The sequence below is a fragment of the Rhamphochromis longiceps genome, linkage group LG1 (assembly GCF_057381845.1).
Source record: "Rhamphochromis longiceps isolate RC_006_pf linkage group LG1, R_longiceps_female_GT1.1, whole genome shotgun sequence".
Taxonomy (NCBI): domain Eukaryota; kingdom Metazoa; phylum Chordata; class Actinopteri; order Cichliformes; family Cichlidae; genus Rhamphochromis; species Rhamphochromis longiceps.
The window spans coordinates 41827653-41848021 of record NC_140557.1 but is presented as its reverse complement, the minus strand read 5'-3'; the positions used below and the strand labels follow the sequence as shown (position 1 = coordinate 41848021).

The window sequence follows — 20369 nt, the reverse complement described above, 5'->3', positions numbered from 1 at the left end:
ATACACAATATAGAACTATATAAGAATGTATGAAGAAATCTAAATATAAATAAATATATACACAATAACAGCAGCTGTACAAGTATTAACCGGAAATGAAGAATATAGTGACCAGTGTTGTGCAAAACCAAAGTCCAGAAAGTCCAGTGTGTGTGTAAGAACCGTATGTGTGGGTCAGTACTGTGTGGTGGTGTGATTGAGAGACCGTATCGCCTGCGGGAAGAAGCTCCTCCTCAGTCTCTCTGTGTTGGTCTTCAGGGAGCGGAATCGCTTTCCTGACCTCAGCAGAGAGAACAGTCTGTTGTTGGGATGGCTGAGGTCCTTCACCATCTTCCTGGCCTTGGTCCAGCACCGCCTGCTGTAGATTGAGTGCAGGTCAGGGAGCTCGGAGCGGATGGTGCGCTCAGCTGACCGCACAACCCTCTGTAGAGCTCGTCTGTCCTGCATGGTGCTGTTTCCGAACCAGGTTAAGATGTTTCCCGCCAGGATGCTCTCTATGGTGCACGAGTAAAAGTTCCTGAGCACCTTGGAGGGCAGTTGGAAGTCTCTCAAGCGTCTGAGGTGGTAGAGACGCTGTCGGGCCTTTTTCACCACGGTGTTGATGTGACAGGACCATGACAGGTCCTGCGTGATGTGAACTCCGAGGTATTTGAAGCTGTCCACTCTCTCCACTGGGCACTCGTTGATGACGGGGGTCTGGTAGTTCCTCTCCTGCTTAGTGCTGAAGTCCACTATCAGCTCCTTTGTCTTACTGACGTTTAGAAGGAGGTTGTTCCTCTGGCACCAGTTCTCCAGATTCCTAATCTCCTTCAGGTAGGCCGTCTCGTTGTTATCAGAGATCAGGCCCACCACGACGGTGTCGTCAGCAAACTTGATGATGGTGGTGGAGCTGGTAGTGGCCACACAGTCATATGTGTACAAAGAGTACAGCAGGGGGCTCAGAACACACCCCTGGGGGGCTCCAGTGCTGAGAGTGGTGGAGGCTGAGACATGTCCGCCCATCCTTACTGCCTGTGGTCTGCCAGTTAGGAAGTTGGAGATCCACTGACACATAGATGAGCTGAGTCCCAGATGCTCCAGCTTGGTGGTGAGTGTGGAGGGAATTATGGTGTTAAATGCAGAGCTGTAGTCTATGAAGAGCATTTTAACATAATTCCCCCTTCTAGTGTCCAAGTGAGTGAGTGATGTGTGGAGGAGATGAGAGATGGCATCGTCTGTGGAACGATTTGGACGGTAAGCCAACTGTAGTGGGTCCAGTGTGTCTGGTAGTGAAGAAATGATGAAGTCTCTGACCAGGCGTTCAAAGCACTTCATCACTACTGAGGTGAGGGCTACAGGGCGATAGTCATTGAGAGAAGCAGGGTGGGGTTTCTTCGGGACAGGAACAATGATGGACTCTTTGAAGCATGTGGGGATCACCGACTGAGATAAAGAGATGTTGAATATCTCAGTGAACACAGGAGCTAGCTGGTATGTGCAGTCTCTTAGGATACGACCTGGGATGCCGTCTGGTCCTGCTGCTTTCCTGGTGTTCACTCTCTTGAAGGCTCTCCTTACTTCATGCTCGGAGATGACGAGCACGTTTCCGGTGCTGGCAGTATCTTCCTGTCTGCAGCCGTTAGCGCCGCTAACACTAGCATTGTTGGAGACCTTAGCTGCAGCCTCGAAGCGAGCATAGAAAGTGTTCAGCTCGTCTGCCAGAGTCACGGCCGCGTTCGTCATACCGGTTGTTGGTGCTTTATAGTCCGTTATTGTCCTTAGTCCCCGCCACAGGCTCCTAGAGTCACTCTGTTGGAGTTGTGACTCTAGTTTCCTCCCGTAGCGCTGCTTCGCCTCTTTCACCGCCCTCCGCACGTTATATGACGCGGCTTTGTACGGGTCCATGTCCCCCGTCGTGAGTCCCGTGTTGTAGGCAGCGGTGCGGGATCTCAGAGCGTCGCGGATGGTTTTATCCACCCACGGCTTCTGGTTGGGAAACGTTGTGATAGTCTTTGTCTCCACGGTATCATCCGCTAGTTTCCCGATGAATCCCACAACCGCTTCCGTAAACACGTTGACGTCATCGTCGGAGCTGTTTCTGAACATGCCCCAGTCTGCGTCATCGAGTGCGTCCTGTAACGCGGCCACCGATTGATCCGTCCAGCGCGCGACCTTCCTCTGAACCGGAACTTCCTGTTTCAGCCTTTGTTTGTATTTTGGCATGAGGAAGATGGCGGCGTGATCAGATTTGCCAAACGGGGGGCGGGATTGTGCCTTGGATGGATGTTTGTATCTGTGTGTGCCTGTATGTCTGTGTCTATATGTCAGGTTGGGTGTCAGGCGCCACCTCTCTGGGGACATCTCAGGCCCTCCAAGGTTTGGAGGCCTATCTCCCCCTACCACCACTTCCCCTGCCAGTGGCGGACCCCCTCAGACATCGGTGCGTTGGTGGTTCTTTGTGTCCGGGGATGGGCGTCCAGGTACACACCGGCTCACTCCTTGGCGGCTGCTTATCGGGGCCTGGAGCCTGGGGCTCGCTCGGGCCACTTCGGAGGTGGGGTGCCCCCGGCCTCTCGGCCTGGGGCTCGGTCACTCAGGCGCAGCTGGCTGCCGGCGGAGCTCACGGGCGCGTCACTGCAACTCCCCCTGGCTTCTGCTCCGCGGCTGCTGAGTGAGCCCTCATCTGGGACTCTCCTCAGCTCTTACTGGAACAGTGGCGCGGCTGCCCCTCTGTTGGTCTTCCTTGGTCTCTTGTGTTCTGGGGGCCTCTGGATGTCTGGAGTTTTGATCTCCTCCACACCTGCTTCACGCCCTGGAGGACGGGGCTGTGGCCCCCCCACACCCTCTAGCAGATTATTACATGAAGGAACCTTTTAAAAAACAAAAAACAAGCGCGTCCATGCTCACAGGTGTACACACGGGTGATCACACCCACAAACTACACCCTTTTTGGCTCCTACCTCAGAGCACACTGTGTTCTGTTGATCTTATGTGCTGCACAATAATGTTTAATATTTAGTATTTGCTGTCATATTCCCATATATCATTGTGATGTTGTTTATTCTATTACTCTTGTTCTCTTCTGCTTGCTTTCTTTTTTCTTTGTCAGCAGGTGACCCAGGCCCTTCTCCCCCGTCCCTCTTCTCAGCTGTTTCTCTTTCCCTCTTTCTTTCTCCCCTTCTTTCCCCCAGTCAAGTCTGTCCCGTATTCAGTAAGTGAAAATAAAATAAACAATAAAAGGTGAATCAAATGGACCATTACGGCAAGGCTGGGATGGTCAGTTTGGTAAAGTAAATCCGTTGGGCATCTTTCTTTGCCTTTAGACAATAATTCTGATGCAAAAGAGCAAAACGGGACAGGCAAAAAAAAAAAAAAAAAAAAAAATAGGAAGGCTGGTTTTCGCAGCCGGTGAGCATCATCTAATCATGCATTCTGTATTTCAGAAGCAGCTGGACTGGAGAGGAGAGAGAGCTGCTGGAGCAGAGAGCCAGCTGCAGTGCTGCTGAGCATTGTGCACTGCAAAGTGCTGAAGCGCAGAGACCGCAGGTCATTTGGGTTACAGTTAGGTTTAGGATAAGGGCTAGGGTTAGGCATTCACTTTTGATGGTTAGGTTTAGGGTAAGCGGCTAAGGAAATCATTATGTCAATTAGATGTCCTCACTAAAATATAAAAAACAAGTGTATGTGTGTGGTTGTGTAGGTGTGTACGCAGATGCTTGAGGGGAGTGTTTAAATGTGTGGGGGTAAAAACACCAGGGGTGGGTTTTGATTATCGATTTATGGATATTGATCTCGATGTCCTGGACTGGAGATCCAGGACAGTAGATATAAAAATATAGATATGTACTGATAAGTGATCAGAATTATAATATTTCTGACTGTCTGAGGCAAAATTTACCTGATTCAAATCGAATCGTGGATCGAATCAATTCAGGACCTTGTAAATCGGAATTAAATCGATTCTAGAAATCAGTGATGATACCCAGCCCTAGTAAACACATGCGCATGCTTAGAATTTTACATCTAATAATCTCTCAACTATTAAAGTAACTGGTGAGCAGTAAATAAAAACCAGGGACAATTTTACTAACTAAAGAAAGGCACATTGGTCCATTAATGTAACCAAATAAACAATACATATTGAATACCAAAATGACTAAACTGACTAAAATTAACTTGCATCTCATTGTGTTGGAAAAGAAGCAAATGCAAAGACAGAAACATCCATCATGTCACGTTTATAAATGGGTGTGACTTTAAGTTGAAGGCCAATATAATATACCATTGTAAAATTTTAATAAAACAGAAAACATTAGAATATGTTGGTTTCACCTGAAATATTTATTTAGGATCGCTTTTGGAAGAATCAATTTAAACAACCCATCAAACCACATCAAACCAGGAGTCAATGGCAAAGACTGGGTACTTGTTAAAAAAAAGAACTACAAAAAAACATCTGAGCAGCATACTAGCTAGACATGAAAAAATATATACCCACCCATTCCCCTAGTGTGGTTGAAGTCCCCTGTCACTATTTTACAGGACCGTCCATCTCCATTACAAACACCGCAGCGGTCCTCTTTAGCAGATGAGCCAATGATGCTGTCACAGCCGATTTTCTGTCCATAACAAAACAAAACCCAACTGTAAAATGGAGGAAGTACATTACAATTTACATCTTTGTATGCATATGTAAAATTATATCCTTAGGTCAACACACAGCAGTCGCCAAAAGGATTGTATATTACCTTGAGCATGGAATGAGTTTACCACAATATTAACAGATGAAATAAATGATATAATTAACCATAATTTAACAGTAAATAATTGAGGTCTTTTTATTGTTTTTATTGTTAGGACTGAAAAAGAACAGGAATTTCTTAGGTAAACAGAAACTGCAGCCCATTAAAAAAAAGATCAATATTAATTAGTCTATTTCTTTGCCTCTCTCCTAGCATGCCATTACTCACATGCCAGGATTTAAAAAAAACAAGCCTCCCACTATGGCGTCATTTTTGTGCCACTATTCTGAGCGCACGTAAAAACTATTTGCAGGTGCAAGTGTTGCATTTTGAGGAGAAATTTATTTTGAGAGAAGAAAAGCTAAATTTGAGTGAACAAACTTCATTGCTGCCTGCAAAAAATGTATTTCAGTGTTTGCTATTATCCACACAGACACAGCAGCCCCTCTCGCTCAGTTTTTGCATTTGCGCTCGCTCGCAACGTGTTGCTCACGCTCTCAACATTTCTGCCCGTGGACGTTCAACTCTTTCTCTACACCGTTATGTTTGTGCCACAAAACCAGCCAATCACAGACTTGGATGCAAAAAAATCTGATTGGTTGTTTTGGTCTCCAATCAGCTTGAAATGACGAAATGCAACATCCCAGAATGCATTTCGTCCAACACTCAAACGAGGCAGTGGCGGAGGGACGCACAATGGCGGAGTTTGAAATATTACTCTTTCTGGATCACAAAATAAACTTTTAAAATATTTTCAGTCGAGAATGGTGCTGCGTAAACTTCAAATATCTGCTCGATTCATCAAGACATATTTGCAAAAGTGCTCTAACGTTTTCGGAGATGCCTGTTACCCACCAGACATCTCCGAAAGTGGTCAAGGCGTGGCTCCCGGCACATCGTTTTCACATATTTCACACATATTTTCACGGACCGGCCTTAACGTTTCGTGAATAAATACAACAAAATAAAATGATACGACCAAAACAAAAACTGTGGTATTTTGAAAATATAATAATCAACGCAAATTCACGGCGTAATTGTGTAACTTTATTAGAAGTGTCCTCCTGAAATGCGCCAACAACATTGAGAGTAACATCCTCCTCTCTCCCCCTTTGGTCGATATGGTAACGCCTAAATATTTATTTCAAAATAAGACACACAACTACAAAACAAATGTAAAGTACGTGAAAATTAGAGATGGACCGATCCGATATTACGTATCGGTGCGATACTGACCTAAATTACTGGATTGGATATCGGAGAGAAATAAAAAACGTTATCCGATCCGAAGTATCACAAAATCACCTCACAAAAGGCGCTACTTGGCCTAACCCAGCTCAGCGCATCAGAGCAGTATGTGATAGAGCTGCTGTTGTCTGCAAGAAATGTCAGTGGTCTGGTGGAGCATTTGGAGCCTTGCTACCTGCTTCCAAACCGCAGCATTTCATCTCAGAGAAAACTATCCCAGAGAAGTAAAACAAGTGTGTAAGTGCATCTCTGAATGTTTGCATAGTATTTCAATGTTTACCTTAACAACTGATATATGGAGCCACAACTGGACTGGCCATCGGAGTTTCATATTGAGGCGAAAAGGAAGCGATTTTTCCCGTACATCAGCTAGAATGAAAAAAGGCACAAAGCTGGAGTTATTCTGTCTTTGCTGCACAGCTGCCTCTTCTTCTCTCATTCTCTCCCCTCCCTCCTTGTTGCTACTTCAATTAAGAAACTGATCAATGATCAGCTGATTGGCTTTTCTGTCGCAAGTCCCGTCTTACTTATTTGTTTATCGCCCACTTCACGCCAGAAAGAGGAGACCAGCGGATAAACAGCAGCAGCACGTTTGATCAGCTGTTGTTAGAATTTATTTAATATTAATTTCTAGTATCAGCTGATGTTTGCTGGAGCCACAGCTGTAAAGCTGCTGGTCATGATGTCGGTTTGGATATGTGGTGAGAGGGAAACATGAAGATGAAACCAGGAGATGTCCTTACTGAATCATCAGAGCTGAACAGGTGATGGAGAAACAGGTTTACCTTTTAGGTGACACGAATGAGTTGAAGTTACGAACTGTTTCTGAGAGACAAATAACACCAGGATCCTTTTCTAAGCAGCTGACAGCTGGTAACTGTGCAGGGGCGGGTCTAGCAAAGTGTTGCCAGGGGCCCAGGTAGGGCATTAACAGGGAGAGGGGGGCACAAGGAAATAATTTTCTTTGTTATTTCATTAAAAATGACTAACTTTTAATAAATAATAATTCTCTTAATCTTAACCAAAATGGTCATCTGATTACATGTATAGAAGTCCATTACTGTATATAGTAACTGTTAAGTCTAATATACACTAAGCTATAGTACTTGTACCATCTGTGCAGTCTGCAGTTCTGTTGAAGAAAGATGTTGAGTCCATTTAAATATTGTAGAAAAATAATTGATTTCTGTGTATTTGTTTTACACATGCATTAAATTAAAGTTGATTATGTTGATTAAGCATTGTGAGGTAGAGGGTGGGGGGGTGGTTCCCTAATATTGCTGATGGGAAGTGGTAATCCTATTAGTTAGGCTGTTTAATATTTCTGCTAAGTGCTCTTTAAGAGACCAGAGTAGGGAGGATGGTGACAGGTAAGACTTAAAACGGTCCAGTTATGAAGCTGAACTTTAATCTCAGCCAAACCGATTTACTCATGAACAAATCAAACACTGAAATAAACCAAACATTAACATTTAGCAGTTATCTAAGTGACTTATATATCGTGTTTAACCCAAGTAGCGAAAGACCGCAGGGGGTTTGAAAATGATGTGCTGGGAGTCTGCGCCTTGACCACCCAAATAGCCAGGGCTGGACTGGGACAAAAAATCGTCCGACTACACCACCAGGTGTTACAGGAAAAACCATAAAGCCTTTGAACTAAAACAAACGCTGTTGTGACAGTGATGTACACTGTCTTGTTGGTATATATGTAGGATTTGTATACAGTGGATCACCTTCATGTTTCCAAACCAATATCATGACCAGCAGCTTTACAGCTGTGGCTCCAGCAAACATCAGCTGATACTAGAAAGTGATATTAAATAAATTCTAACAGCTGATCAAGCTTAAACGTGCTTCTGTTGTTTAGCGCGACATCTGCTGGTTTCCTCTTTTTGGCGCAAAGTGGGCGATAAATAAACAAGAGAGAAAAGCCGATCAGCTGATAGGAGAGGGAGAGAATGGGAGAAGAGGCAGCTGTGCAGCAAAGACAGAATAACTCCAGCTTTGTGTCTTTTTTTTCCATTCTAGCTGAAGTACGGGACGGATCACGTTCCTTTTCACCTCAATACGGATGTGTTGTAATTTCTCCAGCCCACAGTTGATCATGACCAATTGGCTAATCCACCACCTTTCATTCTTTATACCGTTACAAAAACAAACAAACAGAAATGAAAAATCACCATCGGCCCACCGGTATGCCCAATGGCCAGTCCAGCTATGCGCTCAGCTGGTGTAGTATGTCACAGTGACATCCCAAAGCTTTTTTTTTTGCTCGGGAATTACTGAATCTATCTAGAGCTGGGAGGTCCCCAGAAGACAGAAGTCACGAATGGAAAGAAGTCAAACTGTATGTGGTCTATTTCATCACATATGTGCAATATTGGATACATATGTACCTGACATCTTCCATTAACACACAGGTCCACCTCATACGGTCCACAGGGAGTCCCATCCATTACTCTGTCAGCCATCAGAACTGGGATGTCTCGGCCCACTGGGCTGCAGAACAACATGCATGGCTTATCTGCTCATAAACACACACAAAATCCAGTTGTAAGATGTATGCATGTATGACAGTCAAGTCTGATTTTGAGCCGGTGTTAATTCAAAATAATAGAAATATTAATGGCATGGTGAACTGGGTTCACAAACAATGACTTCTAAAAGTATTCAGTGACAGAGTCGTGTCAGCTTTTAATGTATTGCTGCCTGACAGGCTGAAGATCACAGGCATCCAGTACTGATTTCTGTTGATTACATTATGTACTATAGATGATGAATTACTCACAGAAATCTTTCTAGAATTTGTAGCTGCAGTTTTTAAACTGATTGGTGAAACTCAGCCTGGTACCATCCAACCTAATTAGTTTCAATTGTTCTTTGTACGGTTTCTTTTTAGTACCACTTCATTTTCCAGCCATTTGTTTTCCCGATAAGTGTTGCTGCCATCAAATTAAAAGTAAGCTAATATTTTTCATGAAATAGTAAAATGTCTCACATATTTCCTGTGTTCTCTTAGGAATAAATTACATGTTTGCTCAGTTTTATTGGCATTTTACACAGCCTCCTTTTTTTCTTTTGTGGAATTGGGGATGTACATTTCTACATTCAGTATAATTAAAAAAATACAGGCAGCTGCCAGTTCTATCCCTTAGCTGTCCAGTAGATACACTTATGGTATCAATTTAAAATTCCCTTCGCTTTGTTCTCAAGTTATCACATTCACAAGATTTTCAGCTAAGGGGTAAAAACTGTATTCAGTGTTATTCTGGAAAAACGAGTAATGTAGTTATTCAGAAAAAACATGACTGGAGGACTTTACCTAACAGTTCTGTGCATACAGTGTGAGCTTTTACTTTTTACACTCCAACTGGAGTGATTTAAGTGGTTTTTCTTACCTGTTCTGTACCTCTGGGATCCAATCACCCAGGGGTCTAGAGCAGGGGTCCCCGAGGGCCGGTGTCCTGCAGGTTTTAGATCTCATCCTGGGTCTACACACCTGAATCAAATGATTAGCTCATTACCAGGCCTCTGGAGAACTTCAGGACATGTTGAGGAGGTCATTTAGCCATTTGAATCAGCTGTGATGGATCAAGGACACATCTAAAACCTGCAGGACACCGGCCCTCAAGGCCTGGAGTTGGGGACCCCTGCTCCAGAGGATGCTCTCACATTTAACTTATTTAATATATTTGTGCTGGCATCCAAATCAGTTGAGTTGATTGGTTTGCCCCAATTCAAAACTACAATATTTTTAAACGAATGCCTCGTACACAGCAGTGTACCCATCCCAGACTCAGTACTGGCTTGTTAATGGCTAAAACTGTGGGAGCAGATATTGGGATAAACAAAGCATAATCCAATATGATCCATTAACCTAACCACTCATGTTACTGACATTATGGATTAAGAGTTACATATGATATATGTCACGGTGCTCTGTGACCCACAGTTCTCTTTATGGTCTTGTGCTTATGTTATAGTTTCAGTCTTTAGGTTTCTGTCTCGGTGTTTTGCTGGGTCTCACTTGTTTCGTGGTCTCCGTGCTCCACGCTCTCCTCTGTCAGTCTCCATGTCACAGTGTCAAGTCCACGTCTTTGTGAATGTGTCATGATTCCTGTTTGATTTTGACACTTCCTGTGTTCAGTGTTTTCACTTTTGCTTCCTTGTCTTATTATATGTAATTAGTCCCAGCTGTTTTTCCCTCATTATCCTCTGTGTATTTATATAGCGCCAAATGACAACAACAATCACCTAAAGGACAACCTTTATAGTACTCTGACTGTTTGTCAGCCTGGCTACAGTGCTGAAGAGAAACCTTCTTATTTTCTTCAATCAGTGATGAATAGTAAGATGTTTTAGTTTTACAGAGGGCTTTCTTATAAAGCAGCAAACTATTTCTCCAGGCTAAATGATGATCCTCTAAATTTGTGACACGCCATTTCCTCTCCAGCTTACGAGTCATCTGCTTTAGGCTACGTGTTTGAGAATTATACCACGGAGTCAGGTACTTCTGATTAGAGACCTTAGTTTTCACAGGAGCTACAGTATCCAGAGTCGTACGTAGTGAGGAGGTGAAATTATTAACAAGATAATCGACCTCTGTTGGAGCAGCGTTCAGATAGCTGCTCTGCTCTGTGTTGGTACAGGGCATTGGAGATGATAACAGTGGGTGGATTATATTCTTAAACTTAGTTACAGCACTTTCAGAAAGATCTGCTGTGATGAAGCCTACTCCTCCTGATGAATGTTATCAGGAAATGATCAGACAGGAGAGGGTTTTCGGGAAACACTGTTAAGTGTGTGATTAAATTGGTGGGTGGGTTCTTTTACATTTTGAGAGAAACCAAATGAGTCTATTAACGAATGCCGTGCTGAGGCTGTCATTTTTAGCATTATTTCAGCGAGAACTAAATCAGATAAAAAGTCTGAGAAATCAGACAGAAACTCTGTGTAAGGCCCAGGTGGACGATAGATGACCACAAATAAGATTGGTTTTTGAGTTTTCCAGCTGTGGTGGACGAGGCCAAGCATTAGCCGCAGGGGTCCAGAGAGGCGTCAGCCACGTCTGGACCCCAGAGTTCTTGAATCCATTCAGCCTGTTCAGTCGTCTGTCTACGCTTGAAGCTCAGCCGGGCAGTCTTAGCCTCCTGTCTCCACTGAGAGCTCAGGCAAGCCAACCCAGCCTCCTCTGTTGTCTGCTGGGGAATTGGGCGAGCTTATCCAGCCAGCTACTTACTCGGCATTGCTGTCCGAGCCTGAGAAGTGTCCTGAGTGGACTGTGTGCACTACGCAGCTCCAACCAGCTCTGTCTCTGCCAGAGGCCTCCACACCGTCTGGTTCTGATTCAGCTCCGCTCGCACCACACAATATATGATTTGAAAAGCATTGCCATAGTTTTGAAACTGACATCTGATGCCCAGACATGCTTCCAGACAAATTTATAAACTGCCGATGTGCTTCAGAGTTTTACAAACACACTATTGAAAGGCACTGATTGTAATGATTGTAACTGTGCAGTACGACGTTCTATGGAACTCACCGTCATTAACAATAGCAGTCAGCATGCCGCCCTTCTTGTTGGCTTGTTGGTTATAGGATAGACACTGCAAATCTCTGAAGCTGGGTGACCCCTTGGGACAGGGAGGGGCTTCACAGGCCTTGTGTTCCACACTGGCCTGTGGGCAGTGTCGCCCACCTGGACCAGGTCTGTGCCCACACACACGCACACAAACACATACAGTGTGAACACTTAGTTTAGAAAACAAGAAGACTGGAGCGTTAGTATTAAAGTAACACATGTAAGCATTACATACATTTCATAATGCCTGTAAGGACCTTTTTAGTACTAAAAGCAGTATTTATTTAAACCTTATTCAGTAGATTAATACCTGCAAAGTGCCTTAAACCTCATACTTCTTTTTAATAGCCAGCAAGGGGACACCTCTTCTGATTGCAAAAAGACCCTTGCTATGTGACCACACTTTATATTAGCTTGTGGTCTTAATCAGCAGCTGCAGTGTTTCTGTTTCACAGTCAGCATATGTAATATATAAATGAATACATTTTTCAGAAATTGGACATTTCGGTGCTATAAATCCTTTGTAGACTGATCTCATGAAATATTCTAATCATCTGGCATACTTACCTTTGAATTGTTGTGGGATAAAAGCCACCATCAAAATTAAAATGAAACAAAAAAATCTCGAGATATGTTAAAGTTTACCTTTGAGATTCATTCACAAAAGAAAAGTTTTTGCAATATTTTAATTTTTCAGTTATATTAACTTCAAATACCTGTGATGTTAATGAGACCAAATTTGAAATCATAACAAAATGCCCCCTCTTTGCTTTCTGGTCTCAGGTAGGCGAACGTGTAACATTAGTAAGCAAATACACAGACAAACTGGTGACGTACGGAGGGTTGTCACATTTCCTCTGTCTGAACTGGACTCCAGTACCACAGGTCCTGCTGCACAAGCTCCACTGGCTCCATGGACTCCAGTCACCATCCACATGCTGAGGGATGGGAGTCTTACTGACACATTCGCCTGCCCTGCACCACTGACAAAAACATATTGAGATGTTTTCACAAATACTTTATTCGTAATTTTTTCAAGCTAACACGCAATATAAGCTACTGGCCTGAACGACCTGTAGCTCTGAGGATTGGTGAATGGATGCAGATTGTTTTTGAGCAAAACAGTCCTACCTTGTCTGCCCCACACTCCGTTCCGTCCAGGGGAGGATCCAGTTTAGTCTTGCAGGATGTCTCTCCCTCTATTAAGCACCACAGCCCAGCACACATGAGGTGCTGAGACATAAAGATGATAACATGAATTCCCACATAAATGCGGGTGTTAACATAATATGTTCAATGTTTCGATTAATTTACCACCAAACTCTTTCAAAACATATTGTTTCTTTTCTCTTGTCTTTTTAGTCAGTAAAGTAAACACAAAACTTCTTGTTAACATCCCACAATAAAAACAAAGCATATGAGCATCTACTGCCGATGACAAGATAATAAATATATTAGACAGAAAAACGAAAAGGAAAAAGGGACCTGTCTCCCCCACAACTCGAGCTTGAACACATGCACGTCATCCCCAGCGGGTGAGAGGAAGATTTTTATACATACAGTATTTTTAAACCATTAATTTTGTTAATTTCTTCCAATGAAAACAAATGGTTTTGTGGAATTGTTAGACCCTTACTTTTCATACTAAAAATGCTATCAGCTGGTCACAGGCAAAAATATTTGAAGGACATTATTGAAAAAGTTTGAGAAACAATATCCTAGTGGTCGGTGTGCATATCTCTAACCACCAAATCATGTAAATATACTACACTGTCCATCAACCCACCAATATGGTGCTGAAAGATGGCTTTTGCATTCCTCAAGCCAAATGCCATCACATTCTAGGAATACAACCAAGATCAAGTAATAAAAGCTGTCACTTCATGTGCTCTTTTTGACAATGCACCTGTCAGTAACATTTTCTGATCAAACCACAATAAAACTTTTCCTCTTTCACTCTTTTGCACCAACAACCATGGAGCATGTACTCTACCTCAGCTTCTAGACATTTATGGTTCCAAAGACAAACTAAAAATGCTGGAAAATAGGCTGTGCATCCCCTACATCAAGGTCATGTTCCACTCAATCTGTGCAAGAAAGCACATCACCTAGCAAACACAGATACTGTATTTCAAAATGAGTTTACAAGCCTGAGCTTCAGGCAAATGGTCCGGATTCCACTAGCTACCAAAAGGGGACTGACAACTGTATCTCCTCCTTGACAAATAGGAGAAGACATGACAAGGTTTTAACAAATTAACATGAAATAACTTCACCGACTTCTGATGACCAGGAGCTGAAATCACATAGTTCTTGGCCTATAATGGTGAACTCACCAGTGGAGAAAGAGCCAAGGACTAAACTCACACAACTTAGCGCAGCGATCATATCTCTCTTTTATTTTAGCCGGTGATGCAACCAATGTCTCCCTTGCCAGCTCACCTGCAACAAATAAATTGTTGCCTGAACCCATTCACATAGTCATTTGGGCTGGACTGCTGCCTGATGGAGAGGAGGACACCGCCACGGCCCTTCTGAGGGTGTTCGACTCTGACAACGAGGATTTCTTTGGTTTTGAAAGTGACAACGAAGGAGAGAAGCGGAGAGCCTGTTCGTTTCCGACACTGGAGAAGAGGACTTTGGTGGTTTCAGTGCGCAGGAAGAAGAGAAAGATGGTGAATGACTGACTTTTCTTCTTGTTAAAGCCGTGTCACTGCACCTGAGCCTAAAAGGTAGGCTGAATCTATTTTTCTGGTGTGCTGTAGGTTATTGTTATGTACTACATGTGCAAATATGTACCCATAACTTGTTTTTCAAAATATTAATAAAAGGGGTGTGTCTCCAAACAGCCATCTCTTTCCTGACAATTCCCTTTGTGCATATTCTCTTACATATGATAAGTCAACATTGAAACACCTGCGGCTTTTAGTCAGGTGCTGCTAATGTATGTACAAAACAGGATTTTCCCCTGATTTTAGCTTGTGCGGCTAATATTCAGGTGCGCTTTGTAGTCCGGGAAATACGGTAATTTAAAAGGATGGTGTCTTGTTATTGCTTCATCCAAAAGCACAAAGCGGGAAGCATGGGACAAGGTGTCTTATTTTTATTATGAGAATAGTCAGAATAGTACTTTCTGAAGAGTTTTTAAAAAAAAGCAACCATTAAACTATTTTGCTATTTATGGGAAGATTTCTGAAATTTTAAAATCCCACCTCCTTTAGTAAAAGCTGCCTAATATATCAAATATTATACACAGGTGCAATGGGATTGTACCTCCATTTCACTGCAGAAGGTTGCATTGGTTCCAAAAAGGATCTGGCACTGTTCAACCACACTGTAGTGCATGCCGGGCAGCTTGGGGGGCAGCTGGACCTGGTAACGCCTCCTGAGGTCTGTGTGAAGTAGGCAGGTGCTGGTTTTTGATCTGTTTGAAATACCAAAAAGAGACATTGATCAGGTTTGCTAACAATAATCAATTTTACTTCAAAAAAATTCTCTTTTCATTTTCTTTTTATTGTCCCATTCACAAGAGACTTGGCATTTACAGCAGGGATATTTAAACAGTATTAGTTTTTTCTTTTGAAAAGAGATATAGGTGGTAATTGATGATATCAACATCCACAATGCATGTTTTTTATATTTTCATTGTAACTTGACTTTTTAGACAAGACACTATTCCTTGGCAAAGACTTTAGCTAGCTATGTAAACAATGTAAAACAACAATAACTCGAGAAGAGAGACTTTCCAACTTGTGTTTTGTACCTGAGGAAATTCTCCAGGTCATTGCGACTGCAGGACGACCAGGAAAGATCACTGGGATTTCTTCCTTTCACCCACTCACCAGACATTATATGGGAATAGCCAATGCAGGTGGCGTGGTCATCATCATGGCTCATTCCCATGCTGAAAAGACAGGATAGTATACATAGAGTAGATTGAAGATGATCCCGGACTTCCCAAACTCCCAATTTTTGTACTTGATCACATCGATCGAATCTGAAGCATTTTCTGCACCACAGTCAGCATGTTAAGAATTGCATTCAATCCTCAGGTCTCCAAACATGAACGCTACCATCATTAGTCAGGCAAAGATCCTACACTCCCATAGGTAGACCTTAAAATAGTCCTTGGCAGAAGAAACCCCACTCCATTCATAGTACATTGTGACCAAATGGGCTTTGTCTAGGCCAGACAGTAAGCCAATGATACACTTGCACTAATAAATAGAATAAATTATTGCTCCATCAAAGTCCAGATCAAAATGTCTGGACACAAATATGCTGAAACACTTTAAAAATGACTAAAAGCCACCAACTTACAACATATATAATACAAAATTCTCCACAGAACACACTATACAGGACAAAGGTTGTTCCAAATGGGTGTTACACAATAAAACATATGCACAGATTGCAAAGACAACTCTCCTGAGAGCTACTGTATATGTCATTAAAATAGTCATTTTAAAGTGATTTTCAGTCCTGTTTATTTTTTTACTACATCTTTTTTTACATTATAATCATCACTTAAAGAACTCTTGAGAATATCGCAGTATAGGTTTCAAAGGTCAGTATAGTTCCGGTGAAGTTTTTGGCTTTGTTTTGGTTTGTGTTTTTGACATGAAATAACTATTGCGATCTATTTTATTTGGGTCTTTCTATTGGATGTGATCAGTAATAAGCATGGTGCATTAAAACACTCATACAGTACTGTCTGTTCTAAGTTTATACTAACAGCATAGTGCTTTGACACCTTTGTGACACACACACACACACACACACACACACACACACACACACACACACACACACACACACACACACACACACACACACACACACACACACACACACACAAGAGAATTCTCTTTAGTGTGTCTGGATGAATCATGAATCTGTGCGTGCACTTATGTAACACCATTGCCCTGTTGTGCATGTTCATAGACTGCACTGAGGTACAGTGTGTGCCAGCTCATTATTTTTCCCCAAAAATGGAAGAGAGCTGCTGACTGAAAACAGTAATGACTTCTGTGGTACTTAGAACAGCCACAAAGCTTCTTTAAGCTTTTATACATGATTCCCAGGTGAATGTGGTGTCAGCTTTCTGTCACTGTGCTGTCAGTCAGTTCATGTGCACGTGTATAGTTACAGCAGGATGCTTATTTTAGTTTCAATGAACCAATACCCGAGCAGAATTGTCAGAATCCTTGAATCACAGCCTGACGAGCTGGTGTGGCAATAATCTTCCGCTCCAGCTAATTAATCAACCAACAACACAGACAGAGTTTTAATTCATTTGGAAACCTAAAAATGACAGCCTCAACACAGAAGTTTATCTATATTAGACTCAAATGGCTTCTCTCAAAATGTAAAAGAACCCATAACTTTAATCTCACTGTAGATCTTGTTCTGACATATGACACAGAAACTGAACATTTAACAGCATTTCCTGAAAAGCATCTTTTGTCTGATCATTTCCTAATTTCCTTTAAATTTACAATAATGCATTACACAGCAGCAGTCTTCATCACAGTAGATAGCAGTCTTTCAGAAAGTGCTGTAATTACATCTCAGGATAAAATTCATCCACTCTTATCTTCTTTAATGGCTTGTGTCTACACAGTATAGAGCAGCAGTATGAGCTCTACTCCCACATAGGCTAATCATCTTGTTGACAATTTTACATCTTCACTGTGTTGACTGTAGATTCTGTAACTCCTCCAGAAAAGAAAGCCTCAAATCAGAAGTAGTTAATTTCCTTGCGTAGCATTCAAACGTGCACCTTAAAGCAGAAAGCTGTAGCCATGCTGATGGAAAGAAGAAATGGCACTTCAGTCATTTAGAGGATCATCATTTAGCCTGGAAAGTCAGTTTGCTGCTTTATAAAAAAAAAGCCCTCCTAAAACATTATTATTCATCACTGATTAAAGAAAATAAGACCCCTAGATTTGTCTTCAGCACTGTAGCCACGCTGACAAAAAGTCAGAGATCTGTTGAGCCAACCATCCCTTTAAAGTCAACTCATGGTAGCTTCATTAATTTCTTCAGAAATAAAATTTTAACCATTAGGGGGAAAATTACTCATAACAATCCCATAGATGTAATGTTACAACTACTTTAAATTGATATTCATTTAGAGTCTTTTTCTCCAATAGATCTTTCTGAGTTAACTTCAGTAATTACTTCCTCCAAACTATCAGCGTGTTTTTTTAGATCCCATTCCTACAAGACTGCTGAAATACATCCCACGCTGATACCATCCATCCATCTATCCATTTTCTTCCACTTCTCCAGGGTCCACCCTTCTCCCCAGCTACCTCCTGTAGCTTATTTGTCCCGCCGAGGAGTTCCCGGGCCAACCAAGAAATATCTCTTCAGCATTCTGGGTCTTCCCCAGAGTCTATTCACTTTGGGACATACTTGGAACACCTCACCCAGTTGGCACACAGGAAGCATTCTTTTAGATGCCTCCAGCACCTCGGGTCGCTCCTTTTGATGTGGAGGAGTAGAGGCTCTACTCTGCAATCCTCCCAGATGGCTGACGTACTCACCCTATCTCTAAGGGAGAGGCCCTTCAGAGAAAGCTCCTTTCCACCATTTGTACACACATTCTCTTTCGATCCCTACCCAAAGCTTGTGACCATAAGTGAGAGTAGGGACGTAGATCGACCAGTAAATTGAAAGCTTCGCTTTTACAATGAGCTCTTGTTTCACGACAACACACGGTTACAGCATTCGCATCATTGCAGCCACCACACTAATTCGTCTGTCGATCTCTCGCTACCCTCTCCCCTCACTTGTGAACAAGACCCCGAGATTCTTTAACTCCTTCACTTGGGGCAGCAACTTGTCCCTGTGCTGGAGTGGGCACTCCACCCTTTTACAGCTGTGGAGCTTTGCTTCAGACGTGGAGCTGCTGATTCTCATTTCTGCTGCAAACCACTCCAGTGGGCCACCACCTGATGAAGCCAACAGAACTACACTGTTTGTGAAAGGCAGAGACGAGACTAAAAGTTACGAACAGAGTCAGTGACCCACTGTAGCATTGGCGGAGTCCAAAACCCACCGGAAAGAAGTCCAACTTGCAGCTCTTGCAATGGTTGTATATGAACCAAATAGCGTGCTCTGGCCACCTTGCTGTCTAGGGTGAGTCAGCCCACATTGGGATGTCTAGTCTGCGTCTCCAGGGCTCATGGGTGCACGTAGGCCAATTGGACGGGGTGGGGCACCCAGTTGAGGACGTGACCATTGCTGGGTGTGGGAGAAATTGAAGAACGCTATACTTCCCACATACTGTAGCTTGAAAATATGCATTGTGCATGATTTTAATTGTTATGCATACATTTAACAGTTGTGGCTGAAATGGTAGAGTTGGTTTATTTAGTGAAAAGCTGGTGGACCAATTCCCAGCTCTTACAGTCCCTGTGTATCTTATGTGCATCTTGGCCAAGATATCAAACCTAGACTTTCCCCCAATGCATCCACTGGAGCGTGAGTATGTAGGAGAGTGTTAGATAAAAGACCTTAGGTATGAGATAGAGATAGAGAAAGAGATGAGGGGCGTCAAACTTGATACTTGTATAGAAAAGTGTCATAGAAGTGCAATAGAAGTATTAATCCATTTATGATTTACAGCATTTTTAAAAGATAATGCAGGATAATAACAGGATATATTGATTACAATACAATTGTTTAAAACTTGAACCTACTTGTGTCCCAGCTCATGAGCAATAGTGAAAGCCAAATTGAGACCATTGTCCTCAGCTAACACACACTTCTTCTTCGCACTGCAGACACCACCCAGATAAGCAATACCTGTAATACAGTTGGGTAAAATGACAATGAGTTTTATGAGTTACACTTATGATTGTGTTTTAATGTTTGACAGTGTTTGAGCAGTTAGTATAGTTAATATAATAGTTAGTATAATGAAGTTTAAAAGGTGTTTTACCTAAAACAGCTTACTGTGGATCAGTTTTTCTGTCTCGTCAGTTCAGTAGCTTAGTAAAAGGTAAATTTGTACCCATTTATTTAATGCAACACAGCAATCTGTGTTAGACGTGTCTGTCACAGGTCCCTGTTTAATTGATGCCATAGCACGATCATATTCATTCACCGTGACACATTCAGAATTCAAAGAATGCACTACAAATCTAAGACTACAAGATGTGAAAAGATCTGTCATATCCCCTGACTGCCGAAATTGGTTACATGGATATGGAATAATAGGGCGTTACTCATTTCACAGCATTGCCATAAGATAAGATAAGATAAGATAAGATAAGATAAGATAAGATAAGATAAACCTTTATTAGTCCCACATGTGGGAAATTTGTCTTGGTCACGACAGAGAGTGGACAGTACCAAGTTAAGAGCACCAAAAATTAAGAAAGAAACAATAGAATAGAATGAGATAAAATAGAATAACATACTATACAGACTAGAATAAAATTCTATGTTGCCTCAGAAAAATTGCACATCAGGGAGACAGACCTAGGCTACCGTGGTGTACTGGATGTGTGTGTGTCTGTCTGCATGTGTGTGGTCATCTTTGTCTTTGTTGTGGAGTCTCACAGCAGTGGGGAGGAAAGACCTGTGGAATCTCTCCGTCTCACACCGTGGGTGCAGCTGCCACTGAAGGAGCTGCTCAGTGCTGTCAGTCTCCTGCAGATGTTGTCCATCAGAGATGACAGCTTAGCCACCGTTCTCCTGTCACTCACCACCTCCACTGGGTCCAGAGGGCATCCTAGAACAGAGCTGGGCCTGCGGATCAGCCTGTTCAGTGTCTTCCTGTCCCCAGCAGAGATGCTGCCGCCCCA

At 42.5% G+C, this 20369-nt stretch overlaps 1 protein-coding gene across 1 annotated transcript in view; it reads right to left on the bottom strand.

The window, feature by feature from the left end:
* The window catches only part of adamts17 (ADAM metallopeptidase with thrombospondin type 1 motif, 17), a 98558-nt gene that overhangs the window by 30274 nt on the left and 47915 nt on the right, over nucleotides 1-20369 (bottom strand). Inside the window, exons 8-15 of the mRNA XM_085409678.1 lie at nucleotides 19260-19365; nucleotides 15314-15454; nucleotides 14824-14974; nucleotides 12682-12783; nucleotides 12388-12533; nucleotides 11512-11678; nucleotides 8366-8493; nucleotides 4478-4598 (exon numbers count right to left, since the gene is read on the bottom strand). Of these exons, the coding sequence (XP_085265804.1) occupies nucleotides 4478-4598; nucleotides 8366-8493; nucleotides 11512-11678; nucleotides 12388-12533; nucleotides 12682-12783; nucleotides 14824-14974; nucleotides 15314-15454; nucleotides 19260-19365 (1062 nt within the window). The remainder of the gene's footprint in view (nucleotides 1-4477; nucleotides 4599-8365; nucleotides 8494-11511; nucleotides 11679-12387; nucleotides 12534-12681; nucleotides 12784-14823; nucleotides 14975-15313; nucleotides 15455-19259; nucleotides 19366-20369) is intronic.